Genomic DNA, 20,579 nt, shown 5'->3' on the forward strand with positions numbered 1-20,579 from the left:
CTTTTAGTCCGTCTTACCTGTTCTCACTCTTTCCTGATTTTCCTTCCACTTTTGACCATGCCTCCTTAAAAAAAATCTTTTTAATTGAAGAACTGTCATGGTAATATATTAGTTACAGGTATAGAGCACAGTGATTTGGTATTTATAAACATTATGAAATGGTCACCACAATAAGTGTAGTTACCGTCTGTCACCATTACCACATTGTTAAAATTTTTTAAAATTCAATGAATTCTTTATCTTCTCCTAGCCTCTTAATTTTCCTTAGGGTTCAGTCCTCGCCTTTTTCTTTTTAAATTTTACTCTCTTCCTGAGGTTTCAACCATTATTACAATCACTACTTCCTTTTAAACCACTATCTAAAGACAACTAACTGGAGCGTGCATATGTGTATCTGTATCTGTATAAACACAAGGCTGGAGAAAATATACTAAAGAAAAATTGGTTATATTTAGGATGATTTTCTACTACCCTCATTCCTTTCTTCCAAAATCCTTCATTATGGTGAAAGTACATGCAATTTTCTAACTACTTTTTGATTCCTTCTGCCTTTGTCTATTTTTTCTTTCTGGAATAGATCCTAATGTTCATTTGGTAATTACTATGTGTAAGGCATTGTGCTAAGTGTTTTATATATCCATGTCATTTAAGCCTCTCAACAATTCCAGTTGTTACTGTATTGTAATATACTATTTTTATTTTAAAGGTAAGGAAATTAAAGTTCAGAGTAGCATAAGAAATCTACAGGGCTAGTGGCCTGAGTTGGTTCTTCCTCTGCAATATTCATCTGGCTACCCTACATAATTCCTACTGATCTTTCACTACCCATTTTATGTGTGATCTATTTCAGAGCCTTCCCTAACAACAAATCTATCCCACACAATTTGGGTTATGTAACTATCCTTCTCCAGTTACCCAATGTATTTTATAAACTGCTCCATTAAACATACATTAAATGAGTAAATAAACCCTCTATTTGCAAATTAATAGTCCATGAAGATTTGGTTACACAGAAAGAATATTATATGACATATATATTTGTCATTAAAATAAATTGGAATTTTGCATAAAATTAGTCTCTCAGAAATTCTAACCATAAGTTGATTTTTCTAAGCTAAATATTATGATGTTACTGAAAAAAAATGAATTTTTGGTCTTTTAACACTGGAGATCAACCATTAGCGTATTATAATTTACTAATAAAATCCCATAAGGCTCATGGAAACAAATAGCAAATGCACTATATGTCTCTTTCAAAGTCAATATGCAAAAGCAAGAGTACTAGTACATGTACTTTATCCTTGATTTATCCCATTAAAATCAAATGGCATAGGGACACCTGGGTGGCTCAGCAGTTGAGCACCTGCCTTCAGCCCAGGGTGTGATCCCAGAGTCCTGGGATCGAGTCCCACATGATTCATGAGAGACAAAGAGAGACAGAGGCAGAGAGACAGGCAGAGGGAAAAGCAGGCTCCATGCTGGGAGCCCAATGTGGGACTCAATCCCAGGACTCTGGGATCATGCTTTGAGTTGAAGGCAAACACTCAACTGCTGAGCCACTGAGGGGTCCCAATAAAAAAAAATCTTAAAAAATAAAAAAAAAATCAAATGGCATAGAGCAAAGAACACTGATATTAAAAATAAATCTACTGGTGGGAATGTAAATAGTATAGCCACTGTGGGAAACAGTATGGAGGTTCCTCAAAAAATTAAAAATAGAATTACCATATGATCTGATAATTCCACTACTGGGTATTTACCCAAAGAAAAAAAATACTAATTTGAAAATATATATGCACCCCTAGGTTTACTGCAGCATTATTTATAACAGTCAAGACACAAAAGCAACCTAAGTGTCCACTGATAGATGAATGGATAAAGAAGATGTGGGGTGTGTACACACACACACACACACACACACACACACACACACACGAATATTATGCAGCCATAAAAAGGGATGAGGTCTTGTCATTTGCAACACAGGTGGACCTAGAGGGTATTATGCTAAGTGAAATAAGTCAGACTGAGAAAGACAAACACCATATGACACTTACATGTAGAATCTAACAAAACAAAACAAATGAATAAACAAGCAGAATCAGACCTATAAATACAGAGAACTGATGGGTGCCAGAAGGAGGAAGGATGTAGAGATAGGCAAATGGGTAGATATAGAAGAGTGGGAGATATAGGCTTCTAATTATGGAATAAGTTATAGGAATAAAAGGTACAGCATAGGGAATATAGTTAATGATATTGTAATATCATTGTATGTTGACACATCGGAGCTATATTTGTGATGCACTACAGCATATGGTGATGTTGAATCACTATGCTGTACACCTGAACTAATGTAACATTGTGTATGAAGTATATACCCCAAATCAATCAATCAATCAATCTATGGTTTTTGCCCAGCTATGAACAAACCACTTACTCTCTGAAAACCTTAGTTTTCTTATTTGCAAATAAGGAAATTAAATAAAAAGGAACTTAGTCAAAAAAGAAAAAAAGCAGAATAACGTTATTAGCTGAATTGTGTACCCCCAAATTCATTTGGTGAAGTTTAACCTCCAGTATCTGATGTGATTGTACTTGAAACCAGGGCCTTAAGATAATTAAGGTAAAATGAGGTGAAGTGTGTGGGGCATTATCCATTATGACTATTGTCCTTATATGAAGGAAGATTAGGGCACAATGTGAGACCTTGTGAGTAAACAGCAAGAAGGAGGCTATCTGCAAGTCAAAGAAAGAGGCTTCAGAAGAAATCAAACTTGCTTACACCTCTATCTTGGACTTCAAGCCTCCAAAACTGTCAGAAAATTAATTTCTGTTGTTTAAGTCACTCAGTCTGTGGTATTTTATTATGGTAGCCCTAGAAAACCAATAGAGTTGGCATTTCAATACAACCACGCAGTAATTCACATATGGTGAAATAAGTAATAGCTAGAATCAGCTCTCCTAACCCAAGGCTGTTTAAAAAGAGAACCAATTAAAAAAAAATCAAAACAAAAAACCCCCCAAAGATAGAGAACTAGTAAATGCTATGCAGCAACCCATCATGAAAAGGAAGACATATAGCTTATCAAAAAAATGATTAGTGCAAGGGAAAAGTATTCACAGATGTTTACAATAGTAAATCATAAAAAACAACTAAAATGTATGAAACTACAGAAAATACTTAATAAAAAATAGCTGTCAATATCTATTATGCCAGGCTGCTTAGTTTTTATATTATCTCTAATTCTCACAACCATCTAACAGGGAGATGTTACACACATATTGAAGTTAAAAATAAATGAGAAACTCAGATAAATTACTGGGCTTCTTCCAAAGCCATAAAACTGGTATGCAGTAGACACATGTTATGAAACCAGATTAGTCTAATGGCAACTTGTGCTCTTTTCAAAGTACTATTCTGTTTTCACATATCTCAAGTGAACAGTGATATAATACATAGTAAAAGAATGTCATGTGGCCATCAAAATAGTTAAGAAAATCCAAGTCTGATCGATAAGTCTATAGATATAATTCTGCTTTCTCCATTCTTAATGTTCTAGGTTTTAATGAGCACATATAGGCTAAAGATAAAACACAAGGACCTTTAAAAAATAAAAAGCAGTGAAGTAAGCCAAAAACTAGAAAACAAGCAGGCCCTTCATTCAGGTTGAATGATACATGCTTCTGCCATTAAAAAAGTATACAGGAAACCTTTTTAGGTTTTCTTAGGGACCCAGAATTTAAACTTACAATACTGTGGTTAAAGATTATATTCCATTTTTGAGTGAAATTTATTTCCTAGCTTACCTTATGGCTTCTGAATCAATGTGCACAGGTGCAATTCTTTCCAACAGAAATTTGACCATCTCTAGAAAAGGATTTGTTGGCTGCTTAGGATTTGCAAGTTTTCGAGCTATTTCTCTCTATAGAAAGGAAAGATTTTACCATAAGTAAAATTTACTTTTGTATTTCTCAAAATAAAAATGATTATATGTATCAAAAGCATTTAAAGATTCAAAACCAGCAGAATCTGCTTTAGACCTGACCAAATTTCTGCTCTAAACCCTGACTAAAATTATATACTCATGAGATACTCACTGCAAAATATGGACTATGAGGAACAGAAAGGGGATGACATGGTATTTTTTTTTTTTTTAAGATTTTATTTACTTATGATAGACACAGAGAGAGGCAGAGACACAGGCAGAGGGAGAGGCAGGCTCCATGACGGGAGCCCAATCCGGGACTCCAGGATCGCACCTTGGGCCAAAGGCAGGCGCTAAACCGCTGAGCCACCCAGGGATCCCCCGACATGGTATGATTTATGCCTCCTGTCTCGTATTTCTTCCATGAAGTTATTGCTTAGTAAATAATCTTTTTCAACTGCTCTACTTTCAAAAAGTTAACAATTTATACTTTCATGGGTGTGTCATATTAGTTTATTTCATAATAATTAGTTTATTTCATAATATTGTATTTTATTTCAGTTAATAATTTTTTCTTAAAGGGGAAGATTCATTCATTGTGTAATTATTTATAAAGTGTTTTTAGTTCTGGAAGAGCATATTTGTTTTCAAAGATGATGACATCATATCAAATAGCTCCTACAAAGAAAACACATTATTGATGGAATTTCTAAAGAATATATTAGTATTTAATGACTAAGAGCCTGATTTTACCAAAGACAAGGTTAAATTTACAAAATGCTGGGTTATTGGGGAAAGAAGTTTAATAATGAGCCTTTTAACTGAATATCTCTGATGAGTAAATGTAAATTTTGGCTGAGAAGATAATACATATTAAAAACGCTTTCCAAACTATAAAGCAATTAACAATAGTCACTTTATATATTTTTTTCATAAAAAAAGAAGAAAAATTAGTGATATATATTCAGAGTGACAAGGGAGAAAAATATTTCTACTGTAGTTTCAGTGACATCTGGACACAAATTAATTATAAAGAGAATATTAGATACCATCCATATTTAAGCAGTGTCTCAGGAAAACATTAATCATTACAAGATGCCAGATATATTTTGCAAGCTGTAATTAGCAAAATTTTAGCAAAATAAAAATATTTTAGTCAGTGCTCAGTCCTTATTACATACTTTGCTTTAACTCATAGGTAAACATTTTAAATCTGAATTTAAGTATGTTACTATCTTTTGAAATCAAACTTATTTTCTGCAGGTCTCTCCCAAAGGGGATTTTTTTTTTTATCCGTAGTATAAATTTAACCTAAGATGAAGTCAGTGATCATTTAATACGAAATCTACTGGAAAATTGCTAGACAAAGTATACAGTCAGTTCTTTGGAATACATTACTAAAAAAGGAAAAACTAGGAGAGACAGTTATGGTAGAAAAGATAAAGGGAATATTAAAGGAAAAAAGAATAATTCACGATTATCTAAACCCAGTAAAAACACTATATAAAATATACCTATGTATAAACAATAACACTAGACACAATTAACTTCTATTTTATTTTACTTTTAAGTAGGCTCCATGCTCAGTGCATTGTGAGGCCTGAATTCACGACCCTGAGATTAAGACCTGAGCTAATGCTTACCTAACTGAACTACCCAAGTGCTCAACATAATCAACTTTTAAGACCTGATATTTAAAAAAAAAAAAAAAAGACTTGATGTTTTTGTATTCCAATATAACCTTACATTTAAGTAATTCCTCATAAAAATATTTTATGTATGTAATATTTAGGTACTATCTCATAACAATTATATGTGATAATCTTAAGTGATACTGTGGGTAATCAGCAAGCCAAATTAGTGGCAACAAAAGCCAACTAATTAGTTTGAACCAACAAATAGTTTCCTTGTTCTTTCCATAAGAAAAAAAATACCCACACATACACCCAAGGCACAAAGAGAAACATCTAAGACCAACATGAAATTTTATAACTGAAGAGTAGCTGACAAAACTTCAAACAGAAGTAATCATTTATGATGGCAGAAAGAATTAAAAAAAAGAATTCTTTCTGCATCCCCGACAAGGTTTCCAAAATTTCTCATCAACTATGCAGCTTGATACTACTACTGATATTTACAAATTACATAAATTGTTTAGTATATTAAGCACCCTTAGGGAATATAAAAAATATAAAGAAATAGTCCCTGTTTTCTTTAGGATTTAAAAAAAAATTTTTTTTTATTCATTTGTGATAGTCACAGAGAGAGAGAGAGAGAGAGAGAGAGAGAGAGATGCGCGCAGAGACACAGGCAGAGGGAGAAGCAGGCTCCATGCACCGGGAGCCCGACGTGGGATTCAATCCCGGGTCTCCAGGATCGCGCCCTGGGCCAAAGGCAGGCGCCAAACCGCTGCGCCACCCAGGGATCCCTCTTTAGGATTTTTTATTTGAGAGAGAACGCACGTGCACACATGCACAGCAATGGGGGAGGGGCAAAAGGCTAAGCAGACTCCTTATGTGACAAAGGAGCAAGAGGTAGGGTTCAATTCCAGGACCCCTGAGATCATGACCAGAACCAAAGTCAGACACTTAATGGACTGAGCCACCCAGGTGCCCCAATCCCTATTTTCAACAAGACTATATATACATATTAATCTTGTTATTATAAAAATAAAGTTTAAAAATTCTGCATTTAGACTTCCTCTTTGTTCCTTTTTTTAAAATTATTTATTCATTTCAGAGACAGAGAGTATGAGCGGGGGAGGAGGAATAAGGGCAGATGGAGAGGGAGAAGCAGACTCCGGGCTGAGCAGGGAGCACGACTCAGGGCTCCAATCCCAGGACCCTGAGATTATGACCTGAATCGAAGGCAGATGCTCAACTGACTGAGCCACTCAGGTGCCCCTCCTTCCTCTTTGTTCTTCATATATTTTTTCCTTTCTCATTTTGACAATAAAAAAAAGTTTGTTAAAAAAACAGTATTCTTTCATATACACAGCATTCTCTCCATACACATTTGTTGTCCTAATCAAAATGCCTCCTAAAGGGATCTAACATTAACAATATTTTTTGCAGTTAGAATCAGTAAACTAGACAAAGCAATTTCTCACAAGAAGCGGTTTCTAAAGGTTTAACTTTCATGTTATAGTGGCCTATTGTTTTTGGTTCCCGGATATAATTCAGTGTGTGTATGTGGCGAGGATCCCCCCACCAACAAACAATTCTCTGGACCCCAGCAGGATGTCCTACAATTCAACTCAATTCTGACACTGTCTATCCTGAGACAGCATCGGTTCCCACTGGTTAAGGGTTCAGTCTTAAGCATCTGCCTCCCCTCTCCCCACCAGACCTCAGTTGTAAGCCCAGGTTGTTACCTATTCTTCTGACCAACTGGCTACCCCCTCCTTTCTTGGGTCTGATGAACTTGCTAGAGCAACTCACTGAACTCAGAGCAATATTTTACTTAGCAGATTACTGGTTTATTATGAAAGGATATATAACTAAGGAATAGCTAGATGGAAGAGATACATAGGACAAGGTATGTGGAAAGGACAGGGAGCTCCTGTTCTGTGAGCTTGCCACTCTCCCTAAATCTTCACATGTCCATCAACTTGTAAGTCTCTCTGAACCTTGTCTTTTTTCAGTTTTTAATGGAGGCTTCCTTACAGAAGTTTGACAGATCAAATCACTGGTCACTGGTGACTGAACTCAATTTCCAGTCCTTCTCTCCTTTCCAGAGGTCAGAGGATAGTTCCAATCCTCTAATCATGTGATTGGCTCCACAAAGAACCAGTCCTACCCTTAGGGGAGGTCCAAAAGGCACCTCATTAACATAACAAAAACATCTTTGAAATTTAAAGGGTTTTAGTTCTGTGCCAGAAATGGGGGACAAAGACCCAATATATATTTATGTTAATCACGTTACACCTTCTATCATTCTCACTGAACTATAGAAAAGTTAAATTAAAATAGGAAGCATCTGATGATTGTTACTGAATAGCATCTCTCTCTCCCCTTTCTTCTTTTACCTCCTCCAGGAACTATACCTATGCTAATATATACCAACCAGCCTTGAATTTCAGACTTCTAAACACAACTGCTGAGAGGCCACACACCATTGTTTTCCTACCCTTCTCTCGGCTATCCAAACACTCAAGTTAGAAATACAGCAGTCATTCTTGATGTAGTGGTCTAATCCCTATTCGTCCTTTAAGATTCAATTCAGGAATCACTTATTCTAGAATAAGGTATTCCCATTTCCACTCCTGCCTGGGATGGCTGCTTTTTTGTGTGTGTTACCAAAGCATATGATTCTATCAGAATACTTAGGATACCATGTTCTTGACCGAAATACTTGTTTGCCTCTGTCACCTAATTGCAACCTCAGTGAGAGACCACATATAATACAATTTACTAAATTATGCAGTGAATCATAATGGTGTAAGCTTGATCAAGGGACAACCCAAAATTTAGCCTTCAGAAGATATAATGTATATTTGGATAACTCTGTAGGGAAGGTTAATTAAGGTGCAGTCCATGAACGACTCATATCTGAATCATTTTGTTAAAAAGAGATTCAGGATCCCTCTCCACTTATTTTAAGAATTCCTTGTGTTTGTCATAAATACGTAATACCGTAAGAATTACTTTTCATTTACATCCTATAGGGCAGTGCAAGGGGTCTTCTATTAGGTCATATTTAAAATTTCATTTTATCTTATTCTAACAATCATGAGGTAGATAAAACTTAAAGATGAAGAAAAGGAAGCTCAGAAATATTGAGTAACTTACTAACAGTCAAAATGGTAGTAAATGGCATACTGAAATTCAAACCTAAGACTGTCTCAAATGCTCAATGAGTAAGCTTCCTGGAAAATCTTGACATTCAAGTCATAGGGAGGGGTGCTAGAGCATAAAATAGCAACCAGAGCTCATGCTATGCCAAATATGTGATCCTTCTCTAGAACCAAGGTATAGAAACTCAAAACCTAAAGTCCAAAGGGAAAACAAACCTATACAGCATATATCCTAATGCCATTGCTCATGCTTTCTCACTCACTATAGCATCATCTATATATGTATTAATCCACAGTACGTGTCTATTGTTATTCCTTGCTCAAAGTATTAGATCTCCATTCCCACAAATTCTGTTACTGAGTAATGCTCAAGTAGTAAGAAGTGATTGTCATTTAGAAAAAAAGGAAGTGGTAGTATATACACATAAGTAGGGACACAGCTCTATGTAGCTCTCAGAATGAAAGCTACATAAAATGACAGAAACTAAATTTTATATTTGTGTATTTCTTTATTCTTTTCTTTTATTCTAGAATGAAACTATCAAGAAAAAAGGAATGTGATACTAGAAGGTATATATAACTAGTACCAGTAGCCCTCAGGGAGAAAGACTAAATGATATAGATATTCTGAAAAATAGCAAAAACTTTACGAACAGTAGTCATTTTCCTGAGTGTTTAAAGGGTATTATAAATCCTATTTTTAGAGGAAAAAAATATGTAGGTAAGTTAAATAATATGCTCAGAATACACAAAGCTAATGTAAAAGCCAGAAAATATATTACTGTGAAAAATTCACCAAAGAAAATAAAGAATATGAATAGCAGAAATCTTTTCTTCCAGAATAGAGTTCTATTAGCTATTCCATGGACCATTACTTAAAATATCCTCAGAATAATTTCCCTTCCAAAAAGCACCATTACCATGCTCTTTCCAGGGCAACTGCTGTGCTCATCTCTACTTTCCTGGTTGCTAAAATCAGGAGTGCTGATTGGCTATACTGCATGGCTGTGGTATTCATCCTGAGATATTTTGGTTACAAACATCTGTTTTGCATATACTTTTTGGATTTGGAAACTTAGATATTTATGGTCTGACAAATAGTAGGAATTCATGTTACTGCCATTTTTTCAAAGTCAAGCTCAATTTCTGTTTTCTTAGACCAAAAACACCACTTGATTATTCTTTCTCAAGGTCATTTGTTGAGGAGTACTAAGTTTGTACTGGCTCTTCCGGCAAACAATGGAATGTATAGAAAGAACACTATTTAGGACCTATGAGATCTAGATTCTACCTGCAGCTCAGCCACAATCACCAGCTATAAAATACTGGACAAGAAACCTTAAAATTCAATGTCTTTATTTATAAAATGAAGTGGTTCAACCAACTCTTTATTTGTAAAATGAAGTGGTTAAACCAACTCTCTTTCTTTTTAAAGATTTTATTTATCTGAGAGAGCGAGAGCAAGTGAGCCCACATGTGCAAGCCAGAAGAGGGGCAAAGGGAGGAGAAAGAATCTCCAGTAGACCCTAGTTGAGCATGGAACCTGATGCAGGGCTCCATCTCATAACTCTGAGATTGTGACCTGAGCTGAAATCAAGAGTTGGGTGTTTAATCAACTGAGCCACCCAGGAGCCTCTAAACCAAGTATTTCTAAGGTCCTTTAAAGATGTTTCTTTTTTTAAATATATTTTTTTAAGATTTTATTTATTAATGAGAGAGAGAGAGAGAGAGAGAGAGACAGGCGCAGAGACACAGGCAGAGGGAGAAGCAGGCTCCATGCAGGGAGCCCCACGTGGGACTTGATCCCGGCTCTCCAGGATCAGGCCCTGGGCTGAAGGTGGCGCTAAACCGCTGAGTCACCTGGGCTGCCCAAAGATATTTCATTCTAGGATCCAATTATATTAGCAGATACCCTGCAGGACACAGTATTCTGAAACTATAATTCTAAATGCCAAAGAAATTAATGAAATCTTTAAACATTTGCAGCAAACTACTCAACTCAAAAGTACAAAGGCTGAGGAAGTCTGGGCATGCGGCATATCTTTATCCCTAGGACCAAGAGGAGTCCACTGTTCTCTTCCCTAAATTAGCTTCTCCTCAGCTCTTCCTAATTCCAGGTCTTTTTAGATCTACTTAGGTACCTAATATCCCTAGAATGAATAAAAAATACCTATTCCATGCTCTCAGACCACGTTGCATATACATCTATTATAGCCCTTATCCCTTTATCACATAAATAATTATGACACTATTTCTTTCTACAACAAAACTATACATAAATATCTGAAATAATTTTCTTTTCTCTTATTCTTTCTTTTCATTCATTCATCTCTTATGTAAGCCTGGTCCCAAACATAGCAGTTATGACATACGTGCAATACCACAGAAATACAATTTATTTAAGTCCTAAAGGGCAGCACAGGGCCAGGTATTAGGATATATATACACACATACACATGCAAAATCTTCTAACAACCCTATGAGGTCTTTAACATTTAAACATAAGAAAAATGAGGCTGCAAAATATTGAAGAACTTACTAAAGGTCACACTGGTAGTAAATGGTATAGCTGAAATTCAAACACAAAACTCTCATAAAATGCTGAATAAATGAATGGATCAAGTTTTCCTTCCTGGTATTTTCAACGAATATTGGTTTTCTATAAAATAAAGAATCCAGGAATAGAATGTAGACAAAGGCCTAAAAAGGGATATCTCATCTATAAATGCATATATGGTGATATAACCATTACTAATTTTTTGACAAGGTTTACTTCCATGTTAACACATGAGTGAAGAAAATGCATACATACATAAGGATTTAGAAAATTCTATTTACTTAACAACTGTCTACTAAATACAAACGTACTGTCTTTCTCAATTCCTAGCAGCAACCTCCCTGGCTTAGTTCTCTAGGGGTTTTCCTGGAATGTGGCTAAACGGTAAGAGAACTAACCTGACCACAGATATACTCCTGGGTAATTTAGGGTTCACTAAATTGTTAAATAACACAAATAATTTATGCAAAGCAGACTTTAGTGAAATATAACTTTCAACAAGCAAAGCTAAAAGAACACATGTAGAAGTATCATTTACTAACCACACAAACATCTGCCTGTTTGCATGAACAGGTTGGGCTGATTAGTAACTCCAGCTGAGACCGCAATTTCTCATCATCACCAAGGACCTGGTTAAATTTCTTCACAAAATCTTGTGCTTTCCCAGGGTCAGGCAAATTCTCTATAAAATTGAAAGAGAATCAGTATTATAAAAGAAAAACTACTAAACTAAAAGTAAGCTTTCTAAAAAATAATATTGAGCTATCAAAAGACATCAGCTTAATTGGTTCTCAGAAATAAAATTAAGAGGATTATTTTCTCTTACTTGGTATTGATAGTTCCAGTGTGTAAACTATTTGTTTTGATGTTTACACACACACACACACGCACACGCACACACAAAGAGAGTGAATAAACAAACTCACTTGCTATGGTCATCAGTTTTCCAAACATGGCAGAACAGTTAGCCTCTGACTGAAATTTAAAACAAAAACAAAAGAAGTCAAATGTGCTACCAAATTTCTGTAAGAAAATCCAAAATTACACAATTAAAGCAAAACAAAACAAAACAAAAAACAAAAAATATCACAAACCAGCCACAAGAAAATCTACGTCCTAAATTGATAACAAAGAATTATGGAGTAGCTAGTTACAACAAGCAGAAGGAAAGGTGAGGTCAGAAGGAAGTTCTTTAAAAAAGAGTACATAACTTCCATAGGAAAAACATTTTGCCAGAAGATTGAACTGAAGATAATCAAAACAATTATCATATCAAAATTATTGTGAAACCATACATCAAAGAAAATTAAAAATGTGAAGAGTAGAGAAAAATTTCTTCCTGAATAGTTCTATTAACTATTTTGTGGCCTATTACTTGAGAATATCACCTCACTTCCAAAAAGTAATTCCATATAGTCCAACACAATAAAGTATTACTTTATTACTAAATTTGTATGGAATTTTAGTAATTTGAATCAGAAATTGGTAAACTATGGTCCTATGGACCATCTGTTTTTGTTAAAGGTTTGCTGAAACACAGTCACATTCATTCATTTACAGATTGTATATGACTGCTTTTGTAATTTTATAAGGGCAGAGTTGAGCATTTCACCAGAGACTTTACGGCTAGGAAAGCCTAGATTTTTACAATCTGATCATTTACAAAGAAAGTTTGCCAACCCTTGCTTTAGCATCAATAGACCCTTGAAGGGTCTCTAAGATTCCCTAGTTAAGAACATCTCTTCTAGCAAACACATTTAGAAGTATATTAGACAGTATACTAAGAAATTATACAAGTTTCTTTCCCTCATCTTCCAGAAGACTTTTTTTGTTAATTTGACTTTGCCATATTTATAAGATTGGTACCTGATGTGATACTGACTCTACACTGAAGGACCCAAAATCATGGAGTAAAAAAAAAAAAATCATGATTTCTCAACATTTTATCTTGAGGTTTAATTATAATTATTTGAAAATTAATGAACAATGTATAAATTCTTAATATCTAAAATGATAAAACTAGAAATTATCATTTCTTTGTTCATGCTACAAAGTAAGATTTTGTTATATTCTCTACAGTGAAAATTTAGCTTGGAAAACTACAGAAATTATACGCTACTGACATTTGGAAAACAGAAGAGTTTTTACCTGCTTCATAATAGGTACAGAAAAACTGAATAATGACATAACAAACTATTAATTTAAACAAAACTTGAACCTACTGTAGGTTGCTTGTGCAAATCCAAGAGTTCTCGTACATGACTTCGAAGCATGTTCTGACATTTCCACATTTCATTGAGAGCTCTGTTAATAAAGTTATAAATATGAAAAAAATACATAATATAACAATTCTGGTAATTATTCAACTTTACTACTTTTCTTGTTGCATGGTATATATCTATACCATGCTTCTACATCTACCTAAAATTTTAAACACCAGTACCGGTATTTATTTATAGGATTAAGTAAGGCAGGTTAGTTTAAAATGGTAAATAAAAGGATTCTTATGAGAAAAAATATTTGAGAAGTTTAGAAAAATGAAGAGGATCTTTCTAGGTAAATGAAGGGACTGAAAAGACCTTTTTTTTTATTTTTTAAAGATTTTATTTATGTATTTGAAAGAGAGTGGGAGCAAGTGAGCACAAGCTGGGGGTAGTGGCAAAAGGAGAGGGAGAAGCAGACTCCCCACTGAGCAGGGAGCCAGACCTGGAGCTCCAACTCAGGACCCAGAGCCAAAGGCAGAGGCATAACCGACTAAGGCACCCAGGCGCCCAGGGACTAAAAGACATTCTAAGCAGAATCAGAATGTTATAGTACCAAAAAAGATAAAATGTCATCAAAATGGTTGGGATAGAAAACTTTATTTATTTATTTTTTAAAGATTTATTTATTCATGAGAGACACACACACAGAGAGCCAGAGACACAGTGGGAGAAGCAGGCTCCATGCAGGAAGCCCGACGCGGGACCCGATCTCAGGTCTTCAGGATTACACCCTGGGCCGAAGGCGGCGCTAAACCACTGAGCCACCAGGGCTGCCCGGGATAGAAAACTTTAAAAATTTTTTTATAGATTTGAAGCACAAAGTATGAATGAAGTAGCACCAGGAAGCTGGAACATACTATCATAAAGGCATTTTCATGGCAGGCTAAGAGATACTTATGCATAAAGAGCTGCAGAAATGAACTTCTTAGAAATGATGTAGATTCAAGACACCAAATTTAACTTGAGTGTCCTTATTCTTCTAGCTTCCTTTCTCTCCAGGAAAGCAGATTTTCTTCTTTCACAAACCCAGTCCATAATTCCAGGTGTCCAGAAGGATCTCTGAGACATTAGTCTATATTAGAGTATTATTTGCCAATATTTTGAAATATAAAGAGACCAAAACTTTAGGCCAGGGATTTACTACCCAGGGTGAGCATTAGGAATCATTTGTAAATTAAAAAAAAAAAAAAGGCTAATGGCTCCTAATGTAATGCACTAATGTTATAACATGACCTCTGTAGAATTTCTGCTGAAAATGCATAATCTCAGTCGAATAATGAGGAAACCATGGATGAAACCAAATCGAGGGACTATTCTACAAAACTAGACTGGACCATGCATACTCTTCCCAAATCATCAAAGTTATCAAAGACAAAGAAAGACCAAGGAATAGCTCCAAATTAAGAAACTAGTGACCTGACAACCAAATATGCAATATGCAATCCTAAAAAGGGGGGAAAACCCCATAAAGCACATTATTGGAACAACTGAGGAAACTTAAATACACATTAGGTTAGACAGTTATATCAATGTTAAACCTCTGGATTTTGATAAGAGTTACATAAGAAAATATCCTTGTTCTTAGGGAATATACACTGAAATATTTAGAGCTAAAGGGATCTAATGTCTGCAAATTACCCCCAAATGGCTCAGAAGAAAATATTTATGTAGAGATAAAGAAAAAGTATATGCAAATCACAAATGATAGCGCATATGATGAATCAGGATAAAAGGGATATAATGTTTTGTACTATTCCCACAACTTTTCTCTAAGTTTGAAATTATATGGAAGTTAAAAGACAAATACATAATATACAAATATAAGTATAATAATATACACATACACACAAGCTGAGGTTCTTTTCAGAAGAATCAGAATTCTCAACAGGACATGTTTACTTCTTAAAAAGCTTTATTACTGTGGAGGACCACACATCCTAGCAAGCCTTGGACAGCTGAAGTTTATGCCAATTGTCTGATCAAAAATATTAATAGTGCCTTTCAGTTTAAAAAATATCCCAGTTCAAACAACCAGTCATGTGGTCATTCTACATAGAGGTGATTTCAATATGCTTTCCTAAAAAAGAAGCAGTATTAAGTTCTTAGAATTAGTACTGTAAAGCTCCAATAGTGTAATTTAGATCCCCTTCAACAGGTAGGGGAGTAATTTTGATATGGGATTTCTTTGAATCCCTGAAACTATATTACCAACCCTGTTTCTAAATATGTCTACACATTTGGGAATATTTTTTGCTTTTAATTTATCTGAACTTATAAAATGTTTCTCTATAAATATTTATCTGAAGCTCTCTTTTTTGTCTTAAAAGAGTGTGCGCAAGTGTGCGAGGGTAGGGCGCAGAGGGAGACAAAGAATTGTAAGCAAGCTCTACACCCAGCATGGAGTCCTACCCAGGGCTGGATCTCATGACCCTGAGTATCATGATCTGAACCAAAACCAAGAGTTGGATACTTAACTGAGATACCCCTGAGGTTCTCGATACAACCAGAAGAAGCAACAGCCCTATCAATAATTAGATAAGGTGAAGTCGTTTTTACAAAATTGTTAACTCCAATCATTTAAAAAGTAACTTACTTAAAAAAATAATAATGAAATAAAATAAATAAAAAGTAACTTACTTGACAGCATTTGGATCCAAACTAGCATATAAATAATACAAGCATTTCATTCTCTCTTCTGTTTCCAGGTTGTGGGGGACAAGATACTGAGCAAAGATTTTCTCTACCAACAGTCTATGAAACAAAAAATTCCAGTAACATAATTATTGTTTTTCAGAAGGAACAGCCCTTTTATATTTTAACCAATTCCTGCAAAGATACCAGACTTATGTGTATAAATACAAAGGAAAAGATTAACAGGTGACCAGACCCTTGCCTTCAAGTATGGTTTTTATTTGGTGGTGGTTGTTTTCTTGAGAAAACTCTATTTTCAACATGGGGCTTGAACTCACGAAATTAAGAGTTGCATGCTCTACTGACTAAGACAGGCAGGAACCCTGGAGTACAGTTATTTTTAAAGCTGGAGCAATGGTTGCTATTTGTGGCTTTACTTTTTAATTTGTCAGTATGGGACATTTGTTCTACAAGGGTTATATGTTATTACTAAACACAGGGTGCTAGGCTGTTCCAGCTATTCTTCACCAGTCCTGAGATACAGGAAATTACTTAACACTACATATAAAGCTATGATCAAGAACAGCTAATTCTCAAAAACAAAACCCCAACACACAAAAACAAACAAAACACTAATTTCTTCCAGTTACAGTCCAATTCTTTTCTCATGTTGTCATTTAAAAAAAAAAAATCAAGGGGATCTCCCTTCATATTACTTCCTGAAAATTTAGCTTTTCCTGTGTACATCTGATCTCCTCTCCATAGTCTAAATCCCTTATTGATACTGGAATAACCTTCTTGCTAAGCTAATATTTATTATTCAATATCACTAGAATGAGACAATATAAGAAATCCTCATTAATCAATGAAATACACAGCCAGTGATACTAAAGTAATCAAATTCTATAAAACATTGCAAAGTATTTTGCAAAAACTAAAATCATTACAACCCAATACAGAATTATAAGTAACATTAAAAAACTGAAAACAATATAAGTCCTTATCAGAAGAAAAAAAATTTGTAACTAACTATGGGGATGGATGTTAAGTTGACATACCCTGGTGATCTTTTCCAAGTATATACAAATACAGAATCATTACATTGCATACCTAAAACCAATGTAATGTTATATGTCGACTATACCTTCAGCATCATTATGTTGCATACCTGAAACTAATGTAATGTTATATGTCGACTATACCTCAATAAAAAAACATCACTGCCTCTATTGATACCTACAGTGTTGCAAAAAAGTAAAAATAATAACTAACAGTTACTGAATAGTCCCATATTGCCAGGCATTGGGCTAGGAACATTTAGTTTCATTTTTTTATTTAATACACGTAACCACCTTGTAAGGGACGCTTTATTATTACATTTTAGATAAAACTAAGATGCACAAGAAGTCAGCTGTGCAGAAGCACATGTCTAGTAAGGGGCAGAATGAATATCTGGTCTCTGGTCTGCCTCCAAAGCCCATAGATATTTCACTAATTATGCTACTTAATTTCTGCCAGTCTTATTTAAACATAGTATGTATAAATACATAGAAAATGATTTCTTAATCTAGAAATAATTTAAAAATTAAAAAGTAAATTGTTTAAAAAATTAAAAGCACTTTTATATTCGACCATTCTACCAATATGTCAGACTCACTTGTCATCGATGCTATTTTGATAATAAATATGCAAAAGTTTGTCCTTTATCCAGCTGACTTTCTCTGCAGCTTCCTTTCCTGCTTCACCATGAAGACAGTATTTCTTATAGAGCTGAGCCAGACCCATCATAGCTTCTTTTCTTACTCGCCACTAAAAAGTATAAAGTTCATTGGATAAGTGAGATACCAAACTTCAGTATAATAATCTGCAAAAATTGGCATTTCTTCACTAGGCTGTATAATCAGACTTATACATACATAAACTGGGATAATATTTATTTTCCTAAGAAGCAACATATTGCTTTATCAACAACTTTGAATACATTCCTATTTATAAATCAGACTATTTTAAAAATTATCTAAATACTAACTCACCAATTTTTTATTTCCCTCATAGCCAAGCAATCAGTAGTAAATCTTAGAGATGATTTCATTAGATTCCGTCTAAAAAAATTTGCACAAGTTTTAGCAGTGATGAAATGGTAAAGAAGAAAGTGTGTGATTTACTCTGTAACCAAAAGCCCTATCATCTGGAATGTTTTATCCTAATTACATTCCTTTTGATATTAACTTAGCAAAAGAAGAATATAGTATCAAGATCCTAGAATTACAAAGTTGGAAAGCACGTAATGATTATTATTTTTTAAAGATTTTATTTATTTATTCATTCATGAGAGATACAGGGCGGGGGGGGGGGGGCAGAGACACAAGCAGAGGGACAAGCAGGCTCCATGCAGGGAGCCTGACGTGGGACTCGATCCTGGGTCTCCAGGATCACACCCTGGGCTGAAGGCAGCACTAAACCGCTGAGCCACTCAGGCTACCCTAATGATTATTTTTTTCGTAAGAGTTGACTTATTTATTTGAGAGAGAAGCATGAATTAAAAAAGAGAGAGGATGGTCAGAGGGAAAAGCAGACTCCCAGCTGAGGTGGAGACCCAGGGCTGAATCCTGTGACTCCTGGATCATGACCTGAGCCAAAGGCAGACGCTTAATCAACTGAGCCACCCAGGCGCCTTCTTAGTGATCATTTTAAGTGGACCTTACTTTATAGATTAAAGGGGCAAATGATTTACCTAGCCACATACTAGTTAGTGGAAGAAGACTCTTTGGGACTTCTAAAGACTGGAAGAGTTTACTAGGAGGAAAGAAAGGTGGCAGGAGGAAGGCAGGAAAAAAAAGGAGACCATAAAAACCTACAGTTAGAACCATGATAGTGAGACAGAATTAAAAAATAACCAAGAAAAATATTTGTCTCAATAACAAATCAGAGTATACAATCTTTTGTTTATTTACATTAATATAACTTTATAATTTTTTGTATAATTTCCTCTTAGGCAAGATGAATGAAACTATGAAACTTTGAATGAATGAAACAAATGAAACTTTGTTCCTATATAACAGGTAACAGATGCTGTTTGACATTTCTCACATGAAACCAAAAAATGTAAGCAATGCAGTCTAAGATTAGGTCCTGTCCCCATATTTTATACAGGAGAAACAAATTTCAGAAAGGCTACACCTAAGATCATCTAATTCATTACACCAAAATCTGGGACCTAAAATGTCCAGTAGATGCTATTTATGACCACATCATGCAGCCTCAGGAAGACTCATGTATTCAACTATTTCAGAAACTATAAACAAACATAAGCAGAATCAGGAGTGAAATGTTTCTAAAAGGAGGAAATAACACAAAAGGTAAAATCTTAAATCAAGTGTATGTATGGAGGTGGGGGCAGGCAGGGGGGTTACCAGCTAACCATTAGGTAGAGCGTCATTTCATTTAAATTAAACTTTTAAATTTAAATAATTTAAATTATTAAAGTCAAGAGGAAAAACTTGTTCAAAGTTATAATTACTGATACAGCTGAACATATTAAACACTGCTCATTTGACGTTATCTGCCTCCGCTAACAAAATAGTTATTACACTTAAAAACTATCTCTTGCTATATTTTATAACCAAGAAATACAATTTTATTCTGAGACTATTGGTAAACGACACTAGTTTTAGGAGGACAGTGTGTTTTCAACCTATACCTCAAATAAAACAGCACACTACAAAGGTAACTTTTGTTGAAGATGTTAATACAAAGCATGTCTAATCAGCCTGCCTTGCATGTTCTCTGGCTTACAGTTGACACTATTCCTTAGCAACTGCTTTTGTTGTTCTCAGTACTACTCTTCCTTTTCAACTCATGTTTTTAACTAACCACAGAAAGGAAATCACACAAAAAAGTAAATGAACATACATTCTGCCCTTAGCTGGGCACGGAAATATAGAAATATCACTTTCATATAAAGTATGATATTCTTTTAGTTCAATGAATGACAGATCCAGCTAAGTATATACAACATGATCACTTTTGAAAATGCTAACTATAAGAAAAAAACATAGGTGATCAATCTTTTGAAATTCATCATATAAGTGAAAAGGTAAAATAAAACTTTAGAAATAATTTTACTTATTTAGCACTTTAAATTTAGTAAATTACAAAAGAATTCCTCAGATCTTACCCGTTTATCCAGTGTTCTTTCTCTTACAAAGCCAAGTAGTTGATCATTTACTAAGGCAAGGTCTCTTTTGGCAGCTGTTATTATAGTAACAATGACATCATGACGAATAGCCTCTTCGGGATCATGGGATCTTACTTTCAAATATTCTGTAAGAAGAGAAAAAAAAACTAAAGCTAAATGTTAGCTATGATATTTGTCATGTTCAGAAAGACAGAAAAGACTAAGG

The 20,579-nt window shown here is 34.7% G+C and overlaps 1 protein-coding gene across 1 annotated transcript in view; it reads right to left on the bottom strand.

Moving 5' to 3' along the window:
• Nucleotides 1-20,579, bottom strand: part of PDS5A (PDS5 cohesin associated factor A) — a 152,612-nt gene that overhangs the window by 53,885 nt on the left and 78,148 nt on the right. Inside the window, exons 11-17 of the mRNA XM_055326255.1 lie at nucleotides 20,354-20,499; nucleotides 17,834-17,985; nucleotides 16,183-16,296; nucleotides 13,504-13,585; nucleotides 12,208-12,256; nucleotides 11,824-11,963; nucleotides 3,811-3,926 (exon numbers count right to left, since the gene is read on the bottom strand). Of these exons, the coding sequence (XP_055182230.1) occupies nucleotides 3,811-3,926; nucleotides 11,824-11,963; nucleotides 12,208-12,256; nucleotides 13,504-13,585; nucleotides 16,183-16,296; nucleotides 17,834-17,985; nucleotides 20,354-20,499 (799 nt within the window). The remainder of the gene's footprint in view (nucleotides 1-3,810; nucleotides 3,927-11,823; nucleotides 11,964-12,207; nucleotides 12,257-13,503; nucleotides 13,586-16,182; nucleotides 16,297-17,833; nucleotides 17,986-20,353; nucleotides 20,500-20,579) is intronic.

This window comes from Nyctereutes procyonoides, unplaced genomic scaffold (genome assembly GCF_905146905.1).
Source record: "Nyctereutes procyonoides isolate TBG_1078 unplaced genomic scaffold, NYPRO_anot_genome, whole genome shotgun sequence".
NCBI lineage: Eukaryota > Metazoa > Chordata > Mammalia > Carnivora > Canidae > Nyctereutes > Nyctereutes procyonoides.